The sequence below is a fragment of the Manis javanica genome, chromosome 10 (genome assembly GCF_040802235.1).
Source record: "Manis javanica isolate MJ-LG chromosome 10, MJ_LKY, whole genome shotgun sequence".
NCBI lineage: Eukaryota > Metazoa > Chordata > Mammalia > Pholidota > Manidae > Manis > Manis javanica.
This window is the reverse complement of record NC_133165.1, coordinates 92949611-92975479: the sequence shown is the minus strand read 5'-3', so window position 1 is coordinate 92975479 and position 25869 is coordinate 92949611. Positions and strand designations below refer to the sequence as shown.

Here is a 25869-nt window from a genome sequence, read left to right as displayed (position 1 = left end):
AAGATCACATACAAAGGAAAACCCATCAGGCTATCATCAGACTTCTCAGCAGAAACCTTACAGGCCAGAAGGGAGTGGCATGATATATTTAATGGAATGAAGCAGAAGGGCCTCAAACCCAGAGTACTTTATCTGGCAAGATTATATTTAAATTTGAAGGAGGGATTAAACAATTCAGAGATAAGCAAAAGCTGAGAGAATTTACCTCCCACAAACCACCTCTACAATGTATTTTGGAGGAACTGCTATAGATGGAAGTATTCGTAAGACTAAATAGCTGTCACCAGAGGAAATAAAACCACAGTGAAGAAAATAGAACAAGTAATTACTGAGCAGATACAAAATCAAATCAACAAACCCCAAAGTCAATCAAAGCATAGACAAAGGGTACAAACTATGATAGCTAATATATAAAGAATAGAGGAGGAAGAAAAAAGAGGAAAAAAAGAAGAACCTTTAGATTTTCTTTGAAATAGCATAGTAGGTGAGTTAAATTAGACTGTTAGATGGTAAGAAAGTTACCCTTGAACCTTTGGTAACTGTAAATCTAAAGCCTGCAAGGGCAATAAGTACATACCTATCAACAATCACTCTGAATGTAAATGGTCTGAATGCACCAATCAAAAGACATAGAGTCACTGAATGGATTAAAAAACAAGACCCATCTATATGCTGCCTACAAGAGACTCACTTCAAACCCAAAGACATACACAGACTGAATGTAAAGGGATGGAAAAAAGATATTTCATGCAACTAATAGGGAGAAAAACCTAGGAGTTGCAGTACTTGTATCAGACAAAATAGACTTTAAAACAAAAAAGTCATAAGAGACAAAGGACATTACATAATGATAAAGGGGTCACTCCAACAAGAGGATGTAACCATTATAAATATCTATGCACTCACTTACGTATGTGAAACAAATATTAACAGAATTAAGGGGGGAGGAATAGATGCAATGCATTCATTTTAGGAGACTTCAACACATCATTCACTCCAAAGGACAGATCAACCAGCCAGAAAATAAGTAAGGAGACAGAGGCACTGAACAACACATTAGAACAGTTGGACCTAACAGACATCTACAGAACACTCCACCCAAAAGCAGCAGGATACATTCTTCAAGTGCACATGGAACATTTTCAAGAATAGATCATATACAGGGCCACAAAAAGAGCCTCAGTAAATTCAATAAAATTGAAATTGCACTGACCAGCTTCTCAGACCACAAAGGTATGAAATGAGAAATAAATTACGCAAAGAAAATGAAAAAGCCCACAAACACATGGAGGCTTAACAACGTGCTCCTAAATAATCAATGGATCAATGACCAAATAAAAACATAAATCAAACAATATATGGAGACAAATGACAACAATAGTTCAACACCACAAAATCTGTGGGACACAGGAAAGGCCGTGCTAAGAGGGAAGTACATTGCCATTCAGGCCTACCTCAGGAAAGAAGAACAATCCCATATGAACAGTCTAAACTCACAATTAACGAAACTAGAAAAAGAAGAGCAAATGAGGTTCAAAGTCAGTAGAAGGAGGGACATAAAAAGATCGGAGCAGAAATAAATAAAATTGGGAAAAATAAAACAATAGAAAGAATCAATGAAAGCAGGAGCTGGTTCTTTGAGAAAAATAAACAAAAGAGATAGACCCTTAGCCAGACTTATTAAGAGAAAAAGAGAGTCTACAAACATAAACAGAATCAGAAATGAGAAAGGAAAAATCACTATGGACATCACAGAAATACAAAGAATTATTAGAGAATACTATAAAAAGTTATATGCTAACAAAATGGATAACCTAGAAGAAATGGACAACTTTTATAGAAAAATGCAACCTTCTACGGCTGACCCAGGAAGAAACAGAAAATCTGAACAGACCAAGTAGCAGCAACAAAATTGAATTGGTAACCCAAAAACTACCTAAGAACAAAACATCCTGGACCAGGTGGCTTCACTGCTGAATTTTATCAAACATTTAGTGAAGAACTAATACCCATCCTCCTTAAAGTTTTCCAAAAAGTAAAAGAGGAGGGAATACTTCCAAACTCATTCTATGAGGCCAGCATCACTCTAATACCAAAACCAGGCAAAGACACCAGAAAAAAAGAAAATTACAGACCAATATATGAACATAGATGGAAAAAAACTCAACAAAACATTAGCAAACTGAATTAAAAAATACATCAAAAAGATCATCCATCATGATCAAGTAGGATTTATTCCAGGGATGCAAGGATGGTACAATATTCAAAAATCCATCAACATCATCCACCACATCAACAAATAGTAGGACAAAAATCACATGATCATCTCCATAGATGCTGAAAAAGCACTTGACGAAATTCAACATCCATGCATGATAAAAACTCCCAACAAAATGGGTATAGAGGGCAAGTGCCTCAACATAATAAAGGTCATATATGACAAAACCACATCCAGCATCATACTTAACAGCAAGAAACTGAAACCTTTTCCTTTAAGATTGGGAACAAGACAAGGATGCCCACTCTCCCCACTTTTATTCAACATAATTCTGGAGGTCCTAGCCCTGGCAATCAGATAACCTAAAGAAATAAAAGGCATCCAGATTGGTAAAGAAGTTAAACTGTCACTGTTTGCAGATGACATGATATTGTACATAAAAACCCTAAAGATTCCACTCCAAAACTCCTAGATCTAATATCTGAACTCAGCAAACTTGCAGAATACAAAATTAATACACAGAAATCTTTTGCATTCTTGTACACTAAAGATGAACTAGCAGAAAGAGAAATCAGCAAAACAATTCCATTCACAATTGCATCAAAAAGAATAAAATACCTAGGAATAAACCTAACCAAGGAAGTGAAAGACCTGTACCCTGAAAACTACAAGACACTCATGAGTGAAATTAAAGAAGATACCAATAAGTGGAAATACAGCCTGTGCTCACAGATAGAAAGAATTAATATTGTCAAAATGACCATCCTGCCTAAAACAATCTACAGATTCAGTGCAATCCCTACCAAAATACCAACAGCATTTTTCAATGAACTAGAACAAATAGCTCTAAAATTCATATGGAACCACAAAAGATCCCAAATAGCCAATGCAATCCTGAGAAGGAAGAATAAAGCTTGGGGGTTTATGCTCTCTGACTTCAAACTCTAGTACAAAGCCATAGTAATCAAGACAGTTTTGTACTGGCACAAGAACAGCCCCATAGACTAATGGAATAGACTAGAGAACCCAGATATAAACCTAAACATATATTCAATGGGGAAATGACAACCTCTTCAACAACTGGAGTTGGCAAATCTGCACAGCTACATGCAATAAAATGAAACTAGATTATTGGCTAACCCCATACACAAAAGTAAACTCAGAATGGATCAAAGACCTGAATGTAAGTCATGAAACCATAGTACTCTTAGAAGAAAAACACATAGGCAAAAATCTCTTGCATATAAATATGAGCAACTTTTTCCTGAATGCATCTCCATGGACAAGGGAAACAGAAGCAAAAATGAACAAATGGGACTACATCAAGCTAAAAAGCTTCTGTATGGCAAAGGACACCATCAGTAGAACAAAAAGGTATTCTATGGTATGGGAGAATATATTTGTAAATGACTTTCCATCAAGGGGTTAACATTCAAAATACATAAAGAACTCACATGCCTCCACACCCAAAAAGCAAATAATCCGATTAAGAAATGGGCAGAGGTTATGACCAGACAATTCTCCAAAGAAGAAATTCAGATGGTCAACAGGCACATGAAAAGATGCTCCACATCACTAATTATCAGGGAAATGCAAAATTAAAACCACGATGAGATATCACCTCACACCAGTTAGGATGGCCAACATCGAAAAGACTAGGAACAACAAATGCTGGCGAGCATGCAGAGAAAGGGGAACCCTCCTACACTACTGTTAGGAATGTAAACTAGTTCAACCATTGTGGAAAGCAGTATGGAGGTTTCTCAAAAACTAAAGATAGAAATTCCATTTGACCCGGGAATTCCACTCCTAGGAATTTACCCAAAGAACGCAAGGTCTCAGATTCAGAAAGACATATGCACCTCCATGTTTATTGAAGCACTATTTACAATAGCCAAGATATGGAAGCAACCTAAGTGTCCATCAGTAGATGAATGGATAAGGAAAATGTGGTACATATACACAATGGAATACTATTCAGCTGTAAGAAAAAAAAAATCCTATTATTGGCAACAACATGGATGGAGCTAGAGGGTATTATGCTCAGTGAAATAAGCCAGGTGGAGAAAGACAAGTGCCAAATGATTTCTCTAATTTATGGAGTATAATGACGAAGCAAAACTGAAGGAACAAAACAGCAGCAGACTCACAGACTCCAAGAAGGGACTAGTGGTTATCAAATGGTAGGGGCTGGGGAGGGTGGGTGGGGATGGAGGGAGACGGGGATTGAGGGGCATTATGATTAGTTCACATGGTGTTGAGGGGGTCATGGGGAAGACAGTGTAGCACAGAGAAGACAAGTAGTAACTCTGTGGCATCTTACTATACTGATGGACAGTGACTACAATGCAGTATGGGGGGAACTTGATAATATGGATGAATGTGGCAACCACATTTTTTTTCTTGTGAAACCTTCATAAGAGTGCATATTAATGATTCTTTAGTAAAAAAAAAAAGTTATCCTAACTCTATAAAAATAATTAATTAATTATAAATAAATAAATAAATAATGATTAGCTAAGGAGGCTGTTAAACTGAAGTGGTTCTATACCTTGGTAGCCTATGTAAGTAAACCCAAACCCATGCCTGTAAATGTTGCAGGTTAAGGAATCAGTATCTGATGACACCCAACCCCAAACAGCCAAGGTGACTTTGCCCGAGTAACATGACCACTTAAGCTCTAGCCTATCGGGTGAGCTCCTTACTTTGCTTCTTCTTCTTCTTTGGCTTCTGGTGGTGGAGCACTTCTGATCACTTCCGGCTTGGCTCTACCAGATCCCATTCAAGTTTTGCTGAAATAAACTCTTAAAATGTTTCATATGTCGCAGTTTATCTTTTAATATGACAAAGGAATATTTATAGAACTGACATTTGGATGCACAGATAAATAGGATGTAGACCAGATGATTATTCCTCCAGAGCAGAATTTAAAATAGGAGGGCTGTTTGTACCATTGGTATGAAACCCCACATTTTAGGGGAACACACAAGGGTTCTATAGTTCTACAATCTTCCTGTGACATTTTAGGGGTCAAGGGAGAGTGCAGAGAATTTGCAAACAGCTTATGAGCTTGTTCAGGCCCATGAGTAAGTCAGAGCACATAACCCTTTAGGATAGTAAAAGGGAGAGTGCTCAAGCCTGAGGTGTGAGGCCTCAGGACCTTGCCTTGTAACCCTGGTTAAGAAACACCCCTGCCTGCTTGCCCCCTGCCATTGCATCTGCTACTCGAGTCACATTGCTGTTAGTTCTATTTCTGATTTAGGCCTGGCTGGGGTGACTCTGTAGTGTTTTGATTGTATCTACAGGTTCCAATGATCTCATTAATTGGTTAATTAAATTTCTGGCTTATTATTTTAATCTCTCTTTAATAGTTCACTTTTACCAGTGGAGAGGAAGTAGCACCCCAGAGAATAATGTCTGCTCCAAATGTAGCCCTGTAGCCTGCCCTCTTATGCTTCAGATTATATCCTTTTGCCAGGTCTACCAGAGAACGCAAAAGACCCAGGTCAAAAATATTCATCTGAGTAATTTAGGAAGACCATATGCTAGATTACTTTTCTGGGTAGAAATGCAAATAGCCCTAAAGCCTCCCTCTGAAAATTGCCAGAAGGCAGAGCCCCAGAGGTTGCTTATGAACCAAAGCAAGGTCTCTAGCAAGTGCCAGTGCCCCTATTATTGTTCTCTTTTTGCCTCTCCCTCTCTCCACATTTCCTTTGGGAATTACCTCTTCATATCCTTTGCTCCTGTACACATTGTGCGTGTGTGTTGTGTATTAAATTGGCTTTTCCATGTTGCTGTAATTTGGGATGTAATAGCATCCCATTTGGTCTCTTCAGTCAGAGGAATCTTTTCAGATGTGATCATTTACTATCACCTATTCTTGCTACTTTGTCTATGTAACGTTAATGCAGGAAATGTTTCCCTGGACACTGGCTCTATTAGGTGAATGGGAAACTCATAACATACCAACAACTCTTTGTTCATTCTGTCTCTGCCAATTCATTAAGAATACCAACCCTGTTAAGCCTTTAAAAATATTTTGCCTAGTTTTGCCTTTAGTCTTTTTCCTTTTGTTCATTGTGAGTTGGGGTGGCTAGAAGTCTTGAATTTTCATCCTGTCAAATCTATGCTCTTTGTTAGGATGTATTTCATATCAGAGTTTCTTGTACTTCCTGCCTTAAAAACAATTCCATTATGAATATAAATTTTAATATATGCAACTAAGAATAAAGCAGTTTAAGTAGCTATTATAGCTCAAACCAGCACAATGCTTCATGGAATTTAGCAGTATGATAAGGACTAAGAGAGTCAGGAGCATGCCTGTTTGATCCATACTGTGTGCCAGGTACACATACTTGGTGCTCTGTAGGAAATGCTAAGAATACTCCTTGTTCTCTTTCCCTGAAAAAGTCAGTCCTAACGAAGTTAAGTAGAACTGAGAAAAGTGGGCATGAGCTTCAGGGCAGAACTGTAGTGGGTAGGGGAGCTGGAGTGCCCTAAAGGTTATGTCAGAGTCCAAGGAGGTTAGGAAGATGTATATCTAGCTTCACTTCACACTTGTAGTTGTTAGCTCAAGATTATGAGATGGGAGAGAGTATTTCATATTCCTATCAAGAAGTTAATTATTTGATAAGAAGCCTTTGTTATTGAGAATTCTGTTGGTTGCCAGGGGTAATAACTTAAACTAGCCTCAGCAAAAAAAAGGAAGTTACTGGAAGGCTTTGGGGTCTCTCACAGAATCTAAGGAGAAAGTAAATAACCAGGTCACACGAAGGGTCAGAATGAAGCAAGGCCCTCTGGAACAATTCAAGTCAGGAGATTAAATGTCTCCAGGATATTCTCTATGCCTTTCAGTTCTCTGGTTCTTCGTGCTCTCTCTCTCTCTCTCTCTCTCTCTCTCTCTCTCTCTCTCTCTCTCTCGAATGGTATTCTTCACATAGTGGGAGGAAAAAAATGACTAACAATGGTTTCTAGATCTTATTTGCAACACATAAAATAGCAGGAGAGAGACCACCTTGATTTCCAGTGTTTCTAGGTCCAAAAATCAGAGTGAAAAGACTTACTGTTCAAGCGTGGGAGAACAAGGGGATGAGGGGTTTTCCAGAGTGCAAATGCTGTGTAGGTAACCCCAAATCACCTAGTATGTAGACCTCCTGTTGCCGGGCAGCTGCATCTGGGAGGTCTCTCCCTGTGCACCAGGTGAAACCTCAGCCTGGATGGGGGAGGGTTCTTGACTCTGAACAAGAAAGAATTCTTGAGCAGGTCAGACCAGTGTAGGTGAGGAATGAATTCATTAGGAAGGAATTAAAAAGCGAGAGCAGCAGGAATGGTAGCTGCCTTGCAGGGAGCTGAGAACAGGAAAATGCAGAGGGACACGGGAAATGTTCAGTGAACTCCTCCTTCACTGATGAACACAGATGCAAAAATACTCAACAAAATAAGCCAGGGTCACCTGCTGTCCTGTGTCTGCTTGGATCTGCATAGCTTGGAGACTATCCCCTACTACCACAGGATTTGGGGGAGCCACAGAGCACAGGATGGAGTTAGATTATGTTCTGAGAACTTCCCAAAGAAAGGAGATTTTCGGGAAAGCCATTTACTAAAGAGCAGATCGCGCAACTGCAGTTCTGTCCAGGTCACCCAGGCAGCAGGTACTCTGAGGCCAAAATCAGAGCTCTTAGAAGCCCCTCCCTGCTTATCAGGAGTAAAGCAGAGATTTGGAAATAGAATGAAATAGCAAAAAGACAAAAAGAATAAGTTGAGCAAAGAGAAAGCTTTATTTAAAGGTACACACTTAAAGAAAAGAAAGTGCAGGCATCCTAAGAGAGAAGGCATGCTGAAAGGCTGGGGATTCTGTCTTCTAAGCATTTTCAGGAATGTGACAAAGGGCTAGGGGGTATGAACTTGTAAAGCGGTCTCAAAATACTTATCTCCAGCAAGAGACATTATGTCTTTTTCTCTTCTATTATCAGTCCTCCTGGTAATTCTGCAAAATTAACAACACAAGAAATTGGTCATATCCTCTCCAGGATAGTAGTGGCTTCCCTCTGGGAACATATGGATCAAGACTGCCCTCCCTGCCCCCCAATTGGGTTGAGTTATTGTCTGTTTACTAAAGAGTATGTTAAGAATCTTGCCTTCTAATTTCCTTGTTTTTAAAGTGGAATCTATGAAATCCTTCCTGTTCTTACTATAGTGTTTATATCTCAGCTCTCTTGAAAATTAATCATGATGCTTGTCCCATGTCTCTGCCTCACTTCACTTCCTCCTTATCTGAAGCTCTTAGGGGTATAGGTGATCAGTTCTGTTTTAGATTTATCCTGACTTATCATTGTTCTTTGCAAATGACTACACTCAACTCTGATGGTAAACTCAGGAAAAGGATAATATTTATAAGAAGTGAGAATTTCTCCTTTAGTATGTTGCCTTCTGTGGTGTCTGTAAGAGATTGTCAAAAGTGGGATGTCAAAGTGTAAGCATATTTTCAATGAATAAATTCTACAAGTTATTTTACAAAAAGGTTGTAGCTAATTATACTTCAATAAACAAAGTATGAGAATTGTCATTTCCCTATAACCACATGAGGACTGGATCTTTTTAATACTCATCAATATGATAGGTAAAAAATGGCATATTGTTTATTTTTGCATTTTCCTGACCACTACTGCATGTCTTCTACTATATTTTACACTTTCCTTCTCTAATAAGTTGCCTGTTTCTGTATTTTGCCTATTTCTCTTGTTCCTTTTTTTTAAACTTGTTACTTATTTGTGTAAAGATACTAAATTTATTATTACATTTTAATTGTTAGTCTATATTTAATAATGATAATCTCATGTCACATATGGCACCATTTTTAAAACCTATCCTTTGTATCAGCTTGTTTATGATGCTTCTTGTACAAAAAACATTGGGGTTTTTTTTGATCAGATGCATTAATTTTTTCTTTATGGATACTTTTCTGACTTAAGAAAATTTTTCCACCCATCCCTACTCTTATGGATTTACATGTTTCCTAACTTCTTTTCCAGTGGTTTTTTATCTTAAATTAAAAGTGACATACAATATTATAGTAGCTTCAGATGTACAGGAGAGTGATTTGATATTTTTATACATTACAAAATGATCATGATAGGTCTTGTTACCCTCTCACCAGTTTGTTCTCTGTATCTAAGAGTCTGTTTCTGCTTTGTTTGCTCATTTGTTTTGTTTTTTTAGAGTCTAAATATAAGTAAAGTCACACTGTATTTCTCTTTGTCTGCTTTATTTCACTTGTCAGACTTTCCTCTATGTCCATCCATATCATTCATTTTAATGGCTGAGGAATATTCCCTTGCATACATACATCTCCCGTATCCATTCATCTGTTGATGGACATTGGGTTGCTTCCATATGCTGCAGTGAACATAAGGGTAAATATGTCTCTTCAAATTGGTGTTTTCTTTTTTTTCAGATAAATACCCAGAAGTAGAATTGCTAGATCCTATGGTAGTTCTATTTTTAATTTGTTGAAGAATCTCCATACTGTTTTCCATAGTGGCTATACGAAGTTACAAGCCTACCAGCAGTGTACAGGGGTTCCATTTTTTTCAAATCATTGCCAGCACTTGCTATTTCTTGTCTTTTTGATACTAGACATTCTGATAGGAATTAGGTGATACCTCATTGTGGTGCTGATTTGCATTTCCCTGATGATTAGTGATATTGAACATCTTTTCATATGCCTGTGACCATCTATATGTCTTCTTTGGAAAAATGTCTATCAAGTCCACTGTCCATTTTTTAAAGATACTGACTTTTGTTTTAGCAAGTGGATTTTATTTTGTATACAACTAACTCTCTTTCAGCTGGAAAGCAGTATTCAGGACTATATGAAATAAATAAATCCCCACCTCTCCAGACATACCCTTCATAGGAGGATACATTTGATGCTAACCTTAGATATTTTCCTGTTCTCATATAATCCTTTAATACTTGTATTTGTGTGTTTATATGTATACACAATAAATACTAGATGTATAGCATAATCTGTTTTTATTTTATTCTTCTTTGGTTTGCCTTCTTAGCTTAACATACTAGGAAGGAACTCTAAACCAGAATGGCTCTACCGCATTCTTTTAAAAGGTGTAATAGCCTGCTATACTGTGAACTGACAAACCTAATTAAGGCAAGCCAATTAACTGCTCCCAGCTGAAGAGTCCCCAGGGCAAAATCTTCAGCTGCCCCAGCTCTCCAAGTCCTAGTCTGCGTGGTGGGCCCAAATCTCTACGAAGTTCTTTATTGAACTCCCTTAGGATGGAGTCACAGTATCCACTTCTGTCTTCAAAAAGGCCAACCTTCTGCTGTGGACCTTCAATCAGTCAGCTTCAGGATCTCAACATTCTGAGCCAGCTTTCTTCTTAATGACCTCAGGTCTGACTTGTCCATTTAATATTCTGCATGAAAAAGGAGCATTTAAAGCACCACTATTCTACTGCTGACCTTTTGATACTTTCTAATCTAGGGGATTGTTAGGGGTAGATTGAGTAAAAATAACTGAAGAATCCTGCAGTATTTATTGATCTCTCATCAATCTTTGATTCCACAGACAGGTACCACTTAGCCAAGCCATATGATTTTGATATTGATTCAAGGTTTTTAATCTTCCCTCAGAGCTTTTACTGCCACAGAATCTCAATCAGGGTTCATTCATTCCTCAAATATGTATTCATGCCACTATTTACCAAGCACTGTGTTAAGTGTTGTGGATATAGTCTTGAGCAAAATAGTCACAATGCTGGGTATCTATGGGCCTCATTATGGACTTCTTTAAGCAAATTCTAATCCTAGATGTGATTAAAAGCATTCTTTGTCCTCAATTCTCCTTTGAAATGTCCAAATATTTGATGCAGATTTAGCCTGCCTTTTGTGCTCCTGCCGTAAGAAACAAGTTCAGCAGCTTTTTCTATCAAGAAGAGAAGGTATTTTATGCCACAGGCATTACTGTAATACTCTCAAACAATTTTTGTCTGAATAGTGTAGCATCTTTAAACAAAACTAACATTATCACTATGGTTTAAAAATCATTTGGTATTTGAGAAATACTTACTCAACTCTTGTTATATGTTAGATACACTGGGTCTAGGATCTAGACATGGAGGTCATATTTTGTGCAGTGTACCCCTTTTGCAGACTAAATTCTGTGAGCTCCTTCCTAGAATGATATTTTTATAGAAGCATAAATTAAAATACATTGGATTACAAGGCAACTGATCTACATACCTTGGTTAACAATGTTAATTCATTTCTACAAGCCCCACTGTTAAGTGGTCTTTAAAAAACAGAAACAAAAACAAACTCCAATTAATTTTAGTGGGAAAAATGATTAGGTATTACATTTTAACCTAAGACAGCCAAACAGTTTTCAAAGATTAAAAAAAATACATATGTGTGTATGTAGATGTATCCACATACACACATGTAATACAAGTAGGTTTGTATAAGCAATAATAAAGAATTTGAATGTAAGCAAACATAATAATGCAATGAAGGGTTATTGTACTCACCAAAGGAAAAAGAGATGCCTTAGTAGTGGATGGTGTGGGTACAAGGAAGGAGTGAGGGAGCTTGGCATTGGAAAGCTCATTATTTTTTGTGCACTGTTGTCTTCACAGATTTTCCAGACTTTGGGGAGAATTCATTATTATTGAGGCCAATTTTGCTTAAAAATAAGCATAAAAATTTATCTCTAAAACAAAAATAAAAGTAAAACACAAACAATTCAAAGTACATGAGATGGCACGTGCACACAACAGACCAAAGGGTTATGAGAAATGGAGATGCCATATCATCATTTCCTGCTGGGTGTCCACAGGCAGAGCAAACATGTTTGGGTTCATCCAAACAGGGCATGCAGTTTAAATTTGTTCCCTATTATATTTTGACTGCAAAAGTCTGTTGACTGAATTGGTAAGTGTGTCTGCCTGAAATCATAAAATGACACAATTTCTCATAGTATATATACTTAGTATTTTGGGAAAAATTTTATTTATACTGGGAAGAAAAATTTTCCCGGTAGTGATATGACATTATTTTGACATATTTGACATGAAAAATTAATGACATATTTGATATGGCTTTTCTGAAAAGTCATTAACTGAACATTCATTCTGTGAGGTACACCTGTTATTAGCACATTATTCTATAGACAGAACTTGAAGACCCATGGATTCAGCTAGGGGTTGAAAACAAACAAAAACTGAACAAAACAGGCACAGATCCCTGTCTCTAAAGAGTTGATATTCTTTACAATCTATATGGACATGATAATTCTGTTCACAGACTCAATTCATTCAGCTCACAGGAGGTGCATTTTGTACCTGATATATAGTCTCATCACAGCACAGTCCTGCTCAAATTCAAAGCCCCAAGGGAGTAGTTATCCTATTAAAGGTTTGTTTGGTTAGATGGTTACCACATCCTCCAAAATCTGCTATCATAGTCATGTCTTTGATACTACTAGATCTAGACCAGGGATAGGCAAAGTGTTGTCCAATTATCTCCTGTCTTGGTAAATAAAGTTTTATTGGAAAACAGCTATGATCCTATGTCCATTGCTCCTTCTGCATCACAATACCAGAGCTAAGCAATTGTGACAAAGAGTCTGCAGCTCACAAGAGAAAATACCTATTGTTTCTCTGCCCAGCCTCTGTCCCCTCATCTGCATTAGACTTTCATAGTGCCTGTATTTTTCTTTCACAGCAATTTTCAGAATGACGTATTTGTACTTATTTATGCTATTTGCTTAGTTTTGGTCTTCCTACCAGATTCTGTAAGGTGTGGGACAGGTCCGTTCTGTTTGTGGATATATTTTCAAGGCTTAGCCAATACCTTTTTACTCAATCAAATTTGTAGAATGAATTTATGAACAACATTGAATACTTACTCATCAGATTTTTAGCAGTGTACTTGTTCTCAGTTCTTATGGGAGAACCAAATTAAGAATGTGCTACCTGAAGCATATTTCCTTGATATTATATAAAATTAGGTAAAATTGCTCTATATTATAAATTGATAAATTCATCAGAGTTTGAGGCTAACAAATATTTTTCTTCTGATAGTGTCTTTTTGTTTGTTTGCAAAAGAAATACTTTGTTGTGTTTCTCTTTTTCTTGGATGATGAGAAGCTCAAAGTAAATTTATTGCTTATTTACAGCAAAGGTCTCTAAACCCAGATTCCTGGTAAAAATTCTTCCTACTTTCTTTATATGGCTTATTAGGCCTTTTATTTATTTTTTAAGTATCTGTTAAATACTTGCTTCATGTCAAGTTGCCTTGATTTTGCATAATTATATCCTGTTTAAGACTCGTAACTTTTTTCATTGGATTAAATCCAGAAGAGTGTATAAATAGCACCTTTAGGGCCATAGCTGAGCAATTGCAAAGAATAGAAGCTACAGCCAGACTCAGATGGTCCTAGGTGTCCTGATTGAAATTATGTGACTGCCTTGGGAATGGGGAAGAGGAGCTGGGGAGAAGCCATATCATTGAACTCAATTAAAATAACAACAGCAAAAATGCAGCAAAATAAACTGGAGTATGTTATCCATTGCTCATGAAATTAGAACAGTGTATTAACTAGGCAAAACTTGGCTTTTTGTGGCATAAGTGCAGGGTGCGGCCTTACATGTGTATATTCAGTTTGGAAGGTAGGACCTCCCAGGTCAATTTTCCTTTCTCCCTAAGTACAGCAGGCGAGGGAGAGGAGGTGCCTTAAAAGAGCTCAACTGTTCAGGAGGTAGGGGGACTTAATCATAAGTTTGCACTTTCTTCAGATGATTAAACAATGACTGTTTATGAAATCAAGTAAAATGTTTTCCCCCCAGAGTTTTCTTTTCAAAGACTTCTCTGTGCACTCTGGCTAATTTAAAAAGAGCCCATAGGGTGCTTATTTTTTTGCATATATATTGCCAGAGTAGTTCCTGTTTTGGTTTTAATGTGTTCCTTCTTTTTAGTCAGATGAAAGAGAACTTTCTTTAAAAAGGACTTGTCTGCTGATCGTGTTTATTAGAATGAAACTAAATAAAGCTTCTGTTAAGAGTTTAACTATTTAGCTAAATCCTCTTGGCTAAATTACCTAGCAGATTTTCATCCTTAGTTGGACTATGTAAGTAGAATGCTCTTATTACCCTCTTTCCAACCTAAAATTTCTGCCTCCCTTGAGGACTTCTCTGAAGTAAACGTCTTGAGGAAGGAGCTTTTTTGCTCAATTTAGCTGACTTATTCCTTGTGCGGTTTGATGTTGGAATGTGGGTGTGTGGAAATATGCTAGGCACCAAAAGTGAGCAAGTGATTGACTCTGCAGCAGGCAAATGGCCTTGGAGAGGAGTGTCTAGGTCAAGCTATGGAAAATTGATATCTCAAAAGCTTTAAAGCTAGTAGAGAAGGGTCATGGAAAGGGGAGGTAGAAGTAGCCCCCAAAGCTCGCCCCTGTCAGCCAGGCATACACTCTAAAATTAAGATTTCTTAATGAGGAGTTTCCCTCAGGGGGAAATTCTGGGAAGATACAGCAGGAAACATAAATAAGTAAATAATGAATTCCTGATACATGGCTGAACATGGGTGAACCTCAAAAACATGCTAAGTGGAAGAAATCAGGCACAAGAGACCCCATTGAATATAATTTCATTTATATGAAATGTCCAGAATGGGCAAGTCTATAGAGATGAAAAGTAGGGTAGTGGTTTCCTGGGGCTGGGAAGGCCAGGGGTGTGACTGGAAGCGTACTGAGGGTGATGAAAATGTTCCGAAACTGATTATAGTAATAGCTATACAACTCAGTATATTAACTCAAAATTGTTGACTTGTGCACTTGAAATGCATGAATTTTATGATATGTAAACTATATCTCAATAAAACTTAAGGCAAGAAGATCATTTGTTGAAGGGACTAAGGCTAGAACTTGCAAGCATAAGATAGAAGTGCTCTTGACTAGTAAAATCATCATCTAAGCATTGCACAGACAGCTTTGTTTCTACAATGGAGAAAGCCATGAAAAGAGCTGCTCTTTGAGTGCCTTAATGCTGTATCTCTTACTACTGTTTGCAGTCTACTTGTGCAGCACCAGTAGGGGCAGACATGCAAACCAACATGGAGACCATTCCTTGGGTTTGAAGCTTGGCATCACAGTCAAAATTCAAATTGGTTTTCAGAAGATGAGAAAGTTTTCTAGATTTTGCTTGATGGAAAAATTTAAAGAGGCCTGTACTAAAAATTATACAAATATGGAATGTTTTTAACACATGCATTAATGCTAATAAAGGATCCTTTGCTTTTGCATTCAACTAAATCAAATATTATCTAGGCTGATTTTGGGAAAGCAAGTATTTACTGAACACATGGATAAGAACACAAAATAATGGAAAGTCTCTTACTTTTTATCCTCTTCAGAAAATAAATGCACTTAAGACATGCTAATCTTAACCCTTTTTTTCCCCTTCCTCTTTGGAAGACTCCTCCAAGGCTAGAATAGCCTTTTCAGGAATTTGGATCAGTCTAACTTGTTTTATGCCGTAAATAAGTATATCCTAAGTTACATTTTCCAATGGTATTTCAACCCTTCATTTTCTGCTGAAGTACACCCAAATGCATGAAAGTTTCCATAATAACGTTGGGCATCCATATATAGGACCTTTATATTATGCACTTACTTATGCAACTGAAATGTTCCTTTGTTTTGTTAACCATCTAGTTTTGGTGGCAGCACTTAACACATGTAAATGCTAATCTACTTTGAGATTTTAAATTCAAGTTCCTTAGAGTAAATTGCTGCTTTCCTTAGAAGTGGAAATAAAAGCATGGACTATGCCAACATTTGATTAGATAGTTATTTTAGCAAGCTTCCTGAGTATTATCTTCTCTCTTGAGAGTAACATGTGGACATCATTATATGCTCTAGTTTGCCTCATGACTCAGAAGCTGGGAAGAATGCATTTTACCCAGACTATTAGAACCTCAAGCAAACAGATAACAAGTTGCTTAAAATTTAGTTGATACTTAAAGACAGCTTTTACATATTTAATTAGTAAGCTAATATTTTTCTTTTAAGGGTCAAGATTACTATTTGAGATAGTCTATGCCTGGGTAAAAAAGTTTGTTGGTTTTAAATGATAGAATTTTGCCATTTTTTAAAGCAGTTGTTCCGAAACCTGAGTGTCTGGATTTCTGGCCCTGCCTCTAGAGTTTCTGATTTAGTAGGTCTAGAGCCAAAAGTTTGCATTTCTTTCAATTTCCTGGGGTGATGCTGAGGCTGCTTGGGTAGGGACCACACTTCTAAAAAACCACCAATCAGAAATCCCCATTCCCTTCTCTATTAGTTTGAGGGAAGGGGAGGAGGTCCTTGTGTTCCATATTTAGAAAGTTATAAATGCTATAGGCCAGGATCATAACTTGGCAGAATTTTGTAGGATTCCTTAAAGTCTGTAATTTTCTGAAGTTGATTCTTAGATCTGTCTCTTTCCCACTACCATTAAACCTTAAAACTGAAATAGTTCTTTACCTCTGAGAAACACAGATAAATATCCAATAAGCCTGAACGCTGGGGGGATGCCCTAGGATACAGAGTGCTTGGTGGCAACTTCAAGTGAAGTAAATGGAATCAGCGTTCTGCTAAAAGGAAGGAAAGTCTTGGAAGGAGGCCTGATTTTGAGAAATGGCCCTGTGGTTTAACAATAGAAAGGTCAGTGACAATTCCTGGAGGGCAAGAGACCAGGTTTAACAGTTCTCTGCTGAAATAGACAGCCCTTCTTGCTGTCCTCCAGCCTCCTCCGTTTGAGCTCTGGGAGGTCACTGGGCTCCTCTGAGTAGCTGGGGAAGAGGGACTGTAGGGCTGACCTGCTCTCTAGTTCCTCCTGCCAATTTAGGCCAAAGGAGAAGTGAGATGTTTAGTAGTCTAAAATAGAAGGCATTTTTGCTGCTTTCTGTCTGCCCCTAGGGATAATTTTCATTCCAGAGAAATTATTTTATTTGGCAGATTAATGTTTTAATATGTCCTTTGATTCATTTTTCAGTGAGCCTTTGAATAAATGTAGCTGTATTTTCCAGCATATGTCAGCCATAAGAAGTCTCCTCAGCTCCCTTGAGTTTTGGATTTTTTCCCCCCCCTTCTATTGTCTCTTCTCATCTCCACATGGTCTTCCATCCCTTTTAGAAAAGGTATTATCAGGAGTACCATCTCCAAATTTTGCAGTCCTTGGCTTGAGAGTTCAAATCTGGTTGAAAGATCTTGGGGAAATTACTTATTTTCTTTAGGACAGAAACCTCACATGTTAAATGCTGCCATTTATACTTACCTGGTGGTGTTCCTTGGAGTTTATTGAATGGGAATACCTGTAAAACACTTAGTACAATGTCTGATTATTGTCAGTGATATAGGATCATTGTTGCTGCTATCTGGGCAACTCTTTAATCCTTTTTTCTCCCATTCTGTACAATCTGAATTGGCTTTAACAAGAAGAAACTGTTTAACCAGAAATCCGCATGTGTCACCCTTTGATTTCTAGTTCTTTAGTGTTTTCTGAACCCCGCTATATCTAAACCTAGTACAAATGCCATAGTTTGTGCCTTTGCATTCCCACCTAAGCAAAGCAAGGCAAGGTACCAGATGGAGAAGCCCCCAAAAGTGGTCTCCTTCTTGTGGGCAGCCAAAAAAAAAAAAAAAAAGAGTAAATAAAAAGCAAGAGATTTAAATAAGAATTGGAGACAAAAATAGAAGTCACTTCAACAGTTATTCCTCTCTAATCCTCATCCTTAGGGGTTTCCAAAAAGTAAATCTGATCATATCACTTTCCTGCCAGAAATACCCTCCTGCACACTATCCCCACTTCCACCCAGCAGGGTTTTTTTTTTTCCCCCAACAGTATTTATCTTCCTTATTTTAGTTTAAGCCTTTAAAATATTCCAAGGTCAGGCCTCTCCTTTTCTTTCTTCCGGGAGACCTATTATGGGCTGACATCACTGGCTTAGCAGAGATCTTTCACTTTGGGGCCTTCCTTATCTCCTTCTTCCCCCAGACACACACAGAAATAAATGCCTTGTCTCTATTTGCTACTAACACTATGTAAAGAACTCTCCCCCTCGACCTTTACTTGCTGGTTAAACTGTGAGCTTCAAGCAACATGGACAACTAGCCCTCTCTCTGGAGTGAATGCAAGTGGCTGATGGGCAGCAGTGAGGAATCCTATCGGACTAAATGTACCCTCAGGGGAGGGGAGGGTCCAGATGGAAATAAGAGCTTTGGTAGGTGGGATTATACAGAGAGGTGGTGAGGCCTTCCAGACAAATGTGTGGACTGTAATACAATCATTTAAAAAGTTCTGAGACTTTCTTAGCAATTATCCAAGAATCTTAGATCACATGGATAAGCAAAAGACTGGAGCATAGGAAAGATACCTCATGAGTAACTTTAGGATAAAAATGTGAGAGAGTGGCATAAGGAAATGACACCCACAGGTAACTTGATGTGAAATACTAAAATGTGTCTACATAGCGTAAGGGGAAATAAGCAAAAAACCTTTAAAGAGGGCAATGTGGATGTTATCACAATATTCTTAAGTGACATAGCTGTCACTTTGGTCTCCACTTCACTTGCTTTAGAAATGTAATTTATCCTCTGTTAAGATAAATTACAAATGTTGAGTATTGCATTTCTTAACTACAAACCAATGTTTCTCTAGAAAAGCAATTTATGAAATAATCTGACACAATGGCAGCCAGGAGAAAAAGTGGAGTTGTGTTACTCATCTCCCCTCAAATACTGACTGTCCAATTTAAGCCATAAAATCTCTCTATTTTATTTTTCACCTGAAAAATTGCAAATAGTGGTTTAATTTGGCTCATTTGTATTTAGATGTATGTAATTAGTATCATTCAACAGCATTTATTCTGCATTGGGCTGGTTGTTAGGGTATGGGGTATGTAACACTGAATGTTATGAGACACTTGGTCTCAAAGTACAGACTAGAAAGGAGAGAGTCTAGTAAACATAATAAATCTAGTGTGTCTGATAAGCAAGGAAAGCAGACCACTGTGGACATTTACTCAAGTCCTGAGGGTCAGAGAAGGCTTCTTGGAAGATGAGCAGAAATTAGCTAGAAAGCAGGGAAAGGGAAAAGTTACCCCAGGCAGGGGGAATAGCATATAAAATGATTAGCATAATAGCTTAATTTAGTGCTATCATGTTCACAGATAAATAGACAAGTTCCCAAATGCAGGGCCATGATGGAATGCAAAAAGTGACATTTAGTGACTTTACATGTATTCAATTAAAAAGACCATGCTTATTCTGATATGGACACCTTCCCTACTTTGGGGATGTTAAAATGTCATCTTTTCCGCAAAATGATAGTGATAGCATATGGTAATGTGATTATTTTTAAAAAACACTTTTGGCAAGTAAAAGATTTTCTGCCTTGTGTTAATCCCTAAATTTTACTAGGGATTATCAAATTAACTTCTTTCTCTATGAAATAAAGAAGTTAATTTCCCTACCTATATATAAATGTTTTCTCCTCTCTTTTTAGTTAAAAAACACAATGCTCAAAAAGATTACAGGGAGCTCTGATTTGTTAGTCCAGAACAAAGTGTTCTGGTAACATTTGAGCTGAGAGATAGCCCTTTGAAATTCTAGTTTGTTGTCCAATAGTTACCTCTATAGAAAGTACTTTCTGAACTCTTAGGCTGTTACCAAAGACTTGACATTTGTGCTTTTACTTCAAAATTTATTTTGAAACCAATGTTCCTTTTATGGATTTATTTTCACAAAATTCCTAAGTGCTTTGATAGAAAATTTTTGAGGTTTTAGCAATTAATTTGAAAATTATATAATCAAATTACCTGATGTTCAGCCAGTTTATATATATATATATATATATATATATATATATATATATATATATATATATATATATATATATATATTTGAATGCTTATTTAGTGCTAGGGACAGTGCTAAGTAATCTCTAGTTATTACACTTAGTCCTCACACCTTTATGTTTCTTAGATTACTATGCAGAGAAGTTAATTTGCCTAAGGACACAGAGACAAAATTTGGGTTTGTAAAAATGGGTCTGCCCTGTAGTTTAGCATAACACCATAAGAAAGTGCTTTTGTAATTCAAAAGCTGTCAAAAACTACCAGATTGTTTCTTGAATGGGAGCAGCCTAACTAAATTTACGGAAAAATACTACTAAAGATACATATGTCCAGAACTGCAAACTATTAGCAATTAACATTGTGCATTATCCAAAACCTGCATTTAGGACCAATATTTATTTCCTTTTTTTTTTCTCGAGTGCTCCCTCGAGTCCCTCAGGTAAAAGAGTAATTTCTTAGATCCATTTGTCTCTTAAAGGAATCATTAAGATGGGAAACACACACATACGATAATCTTCAAGAATACCAGAGTTAACCTGTTAAACCTATTTAACTGATTCATCTACTGCTTGGGAAGGCAGTTGAAAGTGGTAGACAGAACATGCTTTTGGGAGACAGTCTGAGTTCAAATCCTAGCATTTTGTTAACTTCATTATTTGTTTTGTAGATGAATCAATTTAAGCTCATAATTTTGGGGAGGCCTAGTCAGAGACCCGGGTGGGAGGAGAAAAACTCACCAGATTTCTAATCTCATGCTCAAATGACCTGTAATGTAAGGAAAGTGAACAGAGCAGGTGATTTAAGGGTGGGTGGGTTGAGGGGTATCAGAAGATCTTGGTCTAGGGCTAGGGTAATTGTAAGGATTTACTTGTTTGCCTATCTCCTTTTTGAGTAATAAAAGGTTTTATGTCCCCAGTGAAGTAATTACCATGATGTTTAATCTGAAAAGTCCTAGAAGGAAACAACTGTATCTTATTTCCCATTATTTTTATTAATCCAGAGGAAATAAATACTTTCACAAAAATCAGTGCTTTTAACAATACTACTTTTAAAGTATTTAAGTATTTCACATGTTAACGACCTGTGTATGAATGAAAAAATAACCTAGAAGCTATTCTTTCAAACCCAGTTTCACATATTTCATTTAAACAATACATTTTTTTCTTCTATACAAGTCCTACTTTTGCTTCATTTCTATACCCTTTGGCTCAGTATTAAAAAAAAAAGCAAGTGGTGTGTTTTGCAATATTGATGACCAGCTAAGCTCAGGATATTTATTTCCATCTGGTAGAGTTCAACTTCTGCCTCTTGTTTGCTTTTTCCATCTGCCTGCCTCACCATCTTTTTTTTTTTGCGACTCCCTAATGGAGTTCAGGTTAACCCTGTCTTAGGCCTAATCGTTTAAGCAGGCTCACTCCTACGTACCAGTCTTTTTTTCCTAGTTTTAGGTAGAGGTTCCATTGAACTTAAATGTCTACATCTAATACCTTCACAAGCTTCAAATTTTCTTATAAAGAAGAACAGAACTCAGCTATTTAGACTAGAAAAAAAGGCTATCTTTGGTCTCGTGATTAAATGGTGTAAAATGCATTATACAGATTTTTATTTTTTGCCAATAGAAATTGAACTTTAGATGATCTGCGTTACCGTATTTATCTTTAGTAACAGGCTTTCCTATCAGCTTTAAGCTGTATTCAGTAAGTTCTCCACACTTTCCTCTTTTGACTCCTTAAGTTACTGAAACAGCAACCACAAAAGGCTTACTACTTATTTATTTACTTTGCAATTAAACTTTTACAAAGCCATCTCCTCCCCAACTCCCCGAGGAGGGAATACAAACAGTGCTGTGGCGTTCGCTGCACGTCTGCGAGGAGACCTGGGCTCCCCGAGGTGGCAGACCGTTGGGCGAAAGCCCGTTCCCTCCACTTTCGCCGCACCTTCAGCGCGGCTACCCGCGCCCGGCTGTCAGCACGCTCCGCCAGCTCGTGGAGCAAGCCACGTAGGCACGGAGCGCGGACGGCATGTAAACACCGAGTACTCGAGGGGGCCGGCACCGTGGACCTGGATCCCGATTCGAGCAGCCGGCGCGCTTGTGGAGAGCCTGAGCTAGGCGGCTTTTTCAGCCGCACAGCAATAGACCGCCTCACTCGTGAGCCCAGCCCAGGCACCGCACTCTAGCAGGCGATGCGCTGGCGCGGCGCCTCGCGCTGCCAAAATGGAAAGGAGGAGCTCGGGCTGGGGGCGGGGCTTTCACACGCACACCCTCGGCTTCCGCCGTCCCCAGCCAGGGCTCCCGGTCTCCGGCCGCCACTTGGAGTTTATTTGTTTACAAGCGGATTACGTCAGCTCCTCCCTCTTGTCCCGGTCTCAGGACCCGCCCACTGGCTTTTTCCCGCCCCCCTCCGACTCCGAATATGCTTGCGTCACAATGGTGCGATTTTTCGATTGGCTGGAGTTGGCCGTCACGTCTAGCTACGCCACTTCCTTTCCGCGGTGCTATAAAAAGTGCTGCACGGTGCTTGTTCCTCTTCGCCCCTCGGAGCTGGAAATGCAACTGTCGGGATCTTCGGAGGCTGCGGAGCTGGAGGCGGAGGCGGCTGGGGAGGTCCGAGCGATGTGACCAGGCCGCCGTCGCTCGCCACTTCCTTTATGCTACTGTCTCCTGTCTTGAAAATAACTTTTTTTACTGTAAGGGAAGGAGAAAAGTAGCCGTCCGCCCCTCACGCTCTCTCCCTTTCAGTCCTCTGATCTGTGGAGGGAGCCCGGGGTGGCCGCTCCGCCGTCGGGGCCGCGCCGCCGAGCTCCGGCCGCCCCGGGCCGTTCCCGCCTGCCGCCCCCATGCATCCCTTTTACACCCGGGCCGCCACCATGATAGGCGAGATTGCCGCCGCCGTGTCCTTCATCTCCAAGTTCCTCCGCACCAAGGGGCTTACGAGCGAGCGACAGCTGCAGACCTTCAGCCAGAGCCTGCAGGAGCTGCTGGCAGGTGAGCAGGTCGAGGCGGGAGGACGTGGGAGGACGTGGCTGTACACCCTGAGCCGTCGGGGCTGCGGGAGTCTTGGTCGCGCCGCGGGACCGGGGCTGGCGCGCTGGGCGGTCGCTAACAGCGGGTCCTGACCAGGGCTTGGGGGGCGGGGTCGAGGGCGGCCCCTTCCCCCACGACGGGCAAACAGAGGGAGAGGAAAACAGACGCACAACAAAGACGCTAAAGCCCACTAACCCGAAAGCAGCGGTCCTCGGACCGTCAGCGGGTTTGGGGGACAAAGGAGCCGCAGAGCTGGGGCTGGTTCGTCGCCCCCTCCCCAAATCTCCTCCAACCACTGGGGGCTTGGCGGCCGGGCGTAGGAAACCGTGCCATTGCCCCGGAGCCAGCCTGGGACGGACGTGCAATCTCCCCACGCCTCCTACCCCTGATCATTAATCATCGGATTTGTCACTGGTTCAGTTACAGCCCTGCCCAGCGTGTGGTTTAGGGTTGCGTGTTTTCTTCCCTTCGGGGTTAACAGTCCGGTGGCTCTTCTCCAAAGCAATAAACCCCATTGTGTTCGGCTAGGGTGGGGTGGAGAAAGTAAATAGGTTCGCGCCTGGCCGCCGGTGCCGTCCGGCTGCCCGAGGCTGCGCGCCTGATTGCTGTTTTGGCGGCCCTGCCGGTTAGTTCCTGGAGAATGTTTTGTCCAGTACTACTGGGTTATTTCTAAAATCCTGCTCGCTGTTAACCCCATTCCCGCACACGCACTGCAACGAATGCAGTGCTAGCCATTTAAAAAAAGTTGATAGTTTGCATTTTCGCTCCTCAAAGCCCGCAAAAGGAAACTGCAGTGAGATTTAATAGTAATGATCTAAGCATTGTTTCTCCTTTTTTCCTTCTGTAGAACATTATAAACATCACTGGTTCCCAGAAAAGCCGTGCAAAGGATCAGGTTACCGTTGTATTCGCATCAACCATAAAATGGATCCTCTGATTGGACAGGCAGCGCAGCGGATTGGACTGAGCAGCCAGGAGCTGTTCAGGCTGCTGCCAAGTGAACTCACACTCTGGGTTGACCCCTACGAAGTGTCCTACAGAATTGGAGAGGATGGCTCCATCTGTGTGCTGTATGAAGCCTCACCAGCAGGAGGTAGCACTCAAAACAGTACCAACGTGCAAATGGTAGACAGCAGAATCAGCTGCAAGGAGGAACTTCTTTTGGGCAGAACAAGCCCTTCCAAAAATTACAATATGATGACTGTATCAGGTTAAGATAGAGTCTGTGGATGGATCATCTTATAATGGATGGATAAATTTGATATTTGCTTTGGGTGGGTTCCTCTTGGGGATGGATTTTGGAATTTAAACCATGTCACAGCTGTGAAGATCTGGCACAAGATAGAATGGTAAAAAAAAATTTAAGTGACAGTGCCATAGTTTGGACAGTACCTTTCAGTGATTTAATAGCCTGTGAGCCCATGTAAAAGATAACTTTATTTGCTAGGGAATGAAGTCCTACCTAGGGTGGTTTCAGTTCCTCCCAGACATTATGCCTGAATTTTTACATCAGTCCCTTTAACACATCTGTATTTGAAAGAACCTTTCTCTGCAGTAGATTTTGCAGAGGAAATTTGCACTATTACATTTGAAAATTGTTGACCTTTTTGGCAGCTTATTAGGAAAGCTCAACATTTTGAACATGGTAGTACTGGAAATTTTATGACAAGACTTTTACCTAGCACTTAAATATGTATAAATGTACATAAGACAAGCCTAGTAAGCATGACCTGGGGAAATGGTCAGACCTTGTATTGTGTTTTTGGCCTTGAAAGTAGCGAGTGACCAGATTCTGCCATGGCAACAGGCTTTAAAAAAGACCCTTAAAAAAAGACACTGTCTCAACTGTGGTGGTAGCACCAGCCAGCTCTCTGTACATTTGCTAGCTTGTAGTTTTCTAAGACTGAGTAAACTTCTTATTTTTAGAAAGTGGAGGTCTGGTTTGTAACTTTCCTTGTACTTACAATTGGGTAAAAGTCTTTTCCACAAACCACCATCTATTTTGTGAACTTTGTTAGTCATCTTTTATTTGGTAAATTATGAACTGGTGTAAATTTGTACAGTTCATGTATATTGATTGTGGCAAAGTTGTACAGATTTCTATATTTTGGATGAGAAATTTTTCTTCTCTCTATAATAAATTGTTTCTTATCTTGGCATTTTAATCAATCTCTTGTCATGATTATAGAGGTTCAACTGAAATACATTTCTAGAAGGCTTAGAATCTGTAAGCTATGTGAATGTCAGTTTCACACTGGTCATGCTGAAAGTACTTCCTAAGGAGTGAAAATCTATACATATTAGGTGTTAGAGGAAACATAAGGGTAACTTTAAATCTATAAAGTCAAAAGATGGACTATTCCCTGGCTATTCCGCATGAAATGAGGAACAGAGACAAAGGTAACATCTACCAAAGTGATAACAAAGGATTACATTTCATTTGCTTCCCTGTTGAAGTGAAGATATCCATGTTCATTCTGGCCCTCCTTTGAAAAAAATTATTTTGCCCCACGGATTCCTTGTTCAATTAGAAAATCCTGGGGCAGATGACCCATAGTCTTAAAGAACAGGCTAATCACTGCAGAGAGATCGGTTGCTTTTTGCTTTTCATCAGCTGCAAGACTTACATAAAAATCACTTAAGCTGGAATTCAACAAAAGGTACGTTTGTGAATTTTTATTTGCAATGTTGAAATGCTGGGTTGGTTTCTCATATT

At 39.2% G+C, this 25869-nt stretch overlaps 1 protein-coding gene across 1 annotated transcript; it reads left to right on the top strand.

The window, feature by feature from the left end:
• The first annotated feature begins 22885 nt into the window (after positions 1 to 22885).
• Positions 22886 to 25318, top strand: BTG1 (BTG anti-proliferation factor 1). The gene is made up of 2 exons (XM_017657939.3): positions 22886 to 23114; positions 24001 to 25318. The coding sequence occupies exons 1-2, from the start codon at positions 22967 to 22969 to the stop codon at positions 24366 to 24368; spliced, it is 516 nt and encodes a 171-aa protein (XP_017513428.1). The 5' UTR covers positions 22886 to 22966; the 3' UTR covers positions 24369 to 25318.
• The last annotated feature ends 551 nt before the right edge of the window (positions 25319 to 25869 follow it).

Coding starts and splice junctions, on each gene's coding strand:
- BTG1 (XM_017657939.3), top strand. CDS start 22,967: ATGCATCCCTTTTACACCCGGGCCGCCACCATGATAGGCGAGATTGCC. Junction 23,115..24,000: donor CCTGCAGGAGCTGCTGGCAG/GTGAGCAGGTCG, acceptor TTCCTTCTGTAG/AACATTATAAACATCACTGG.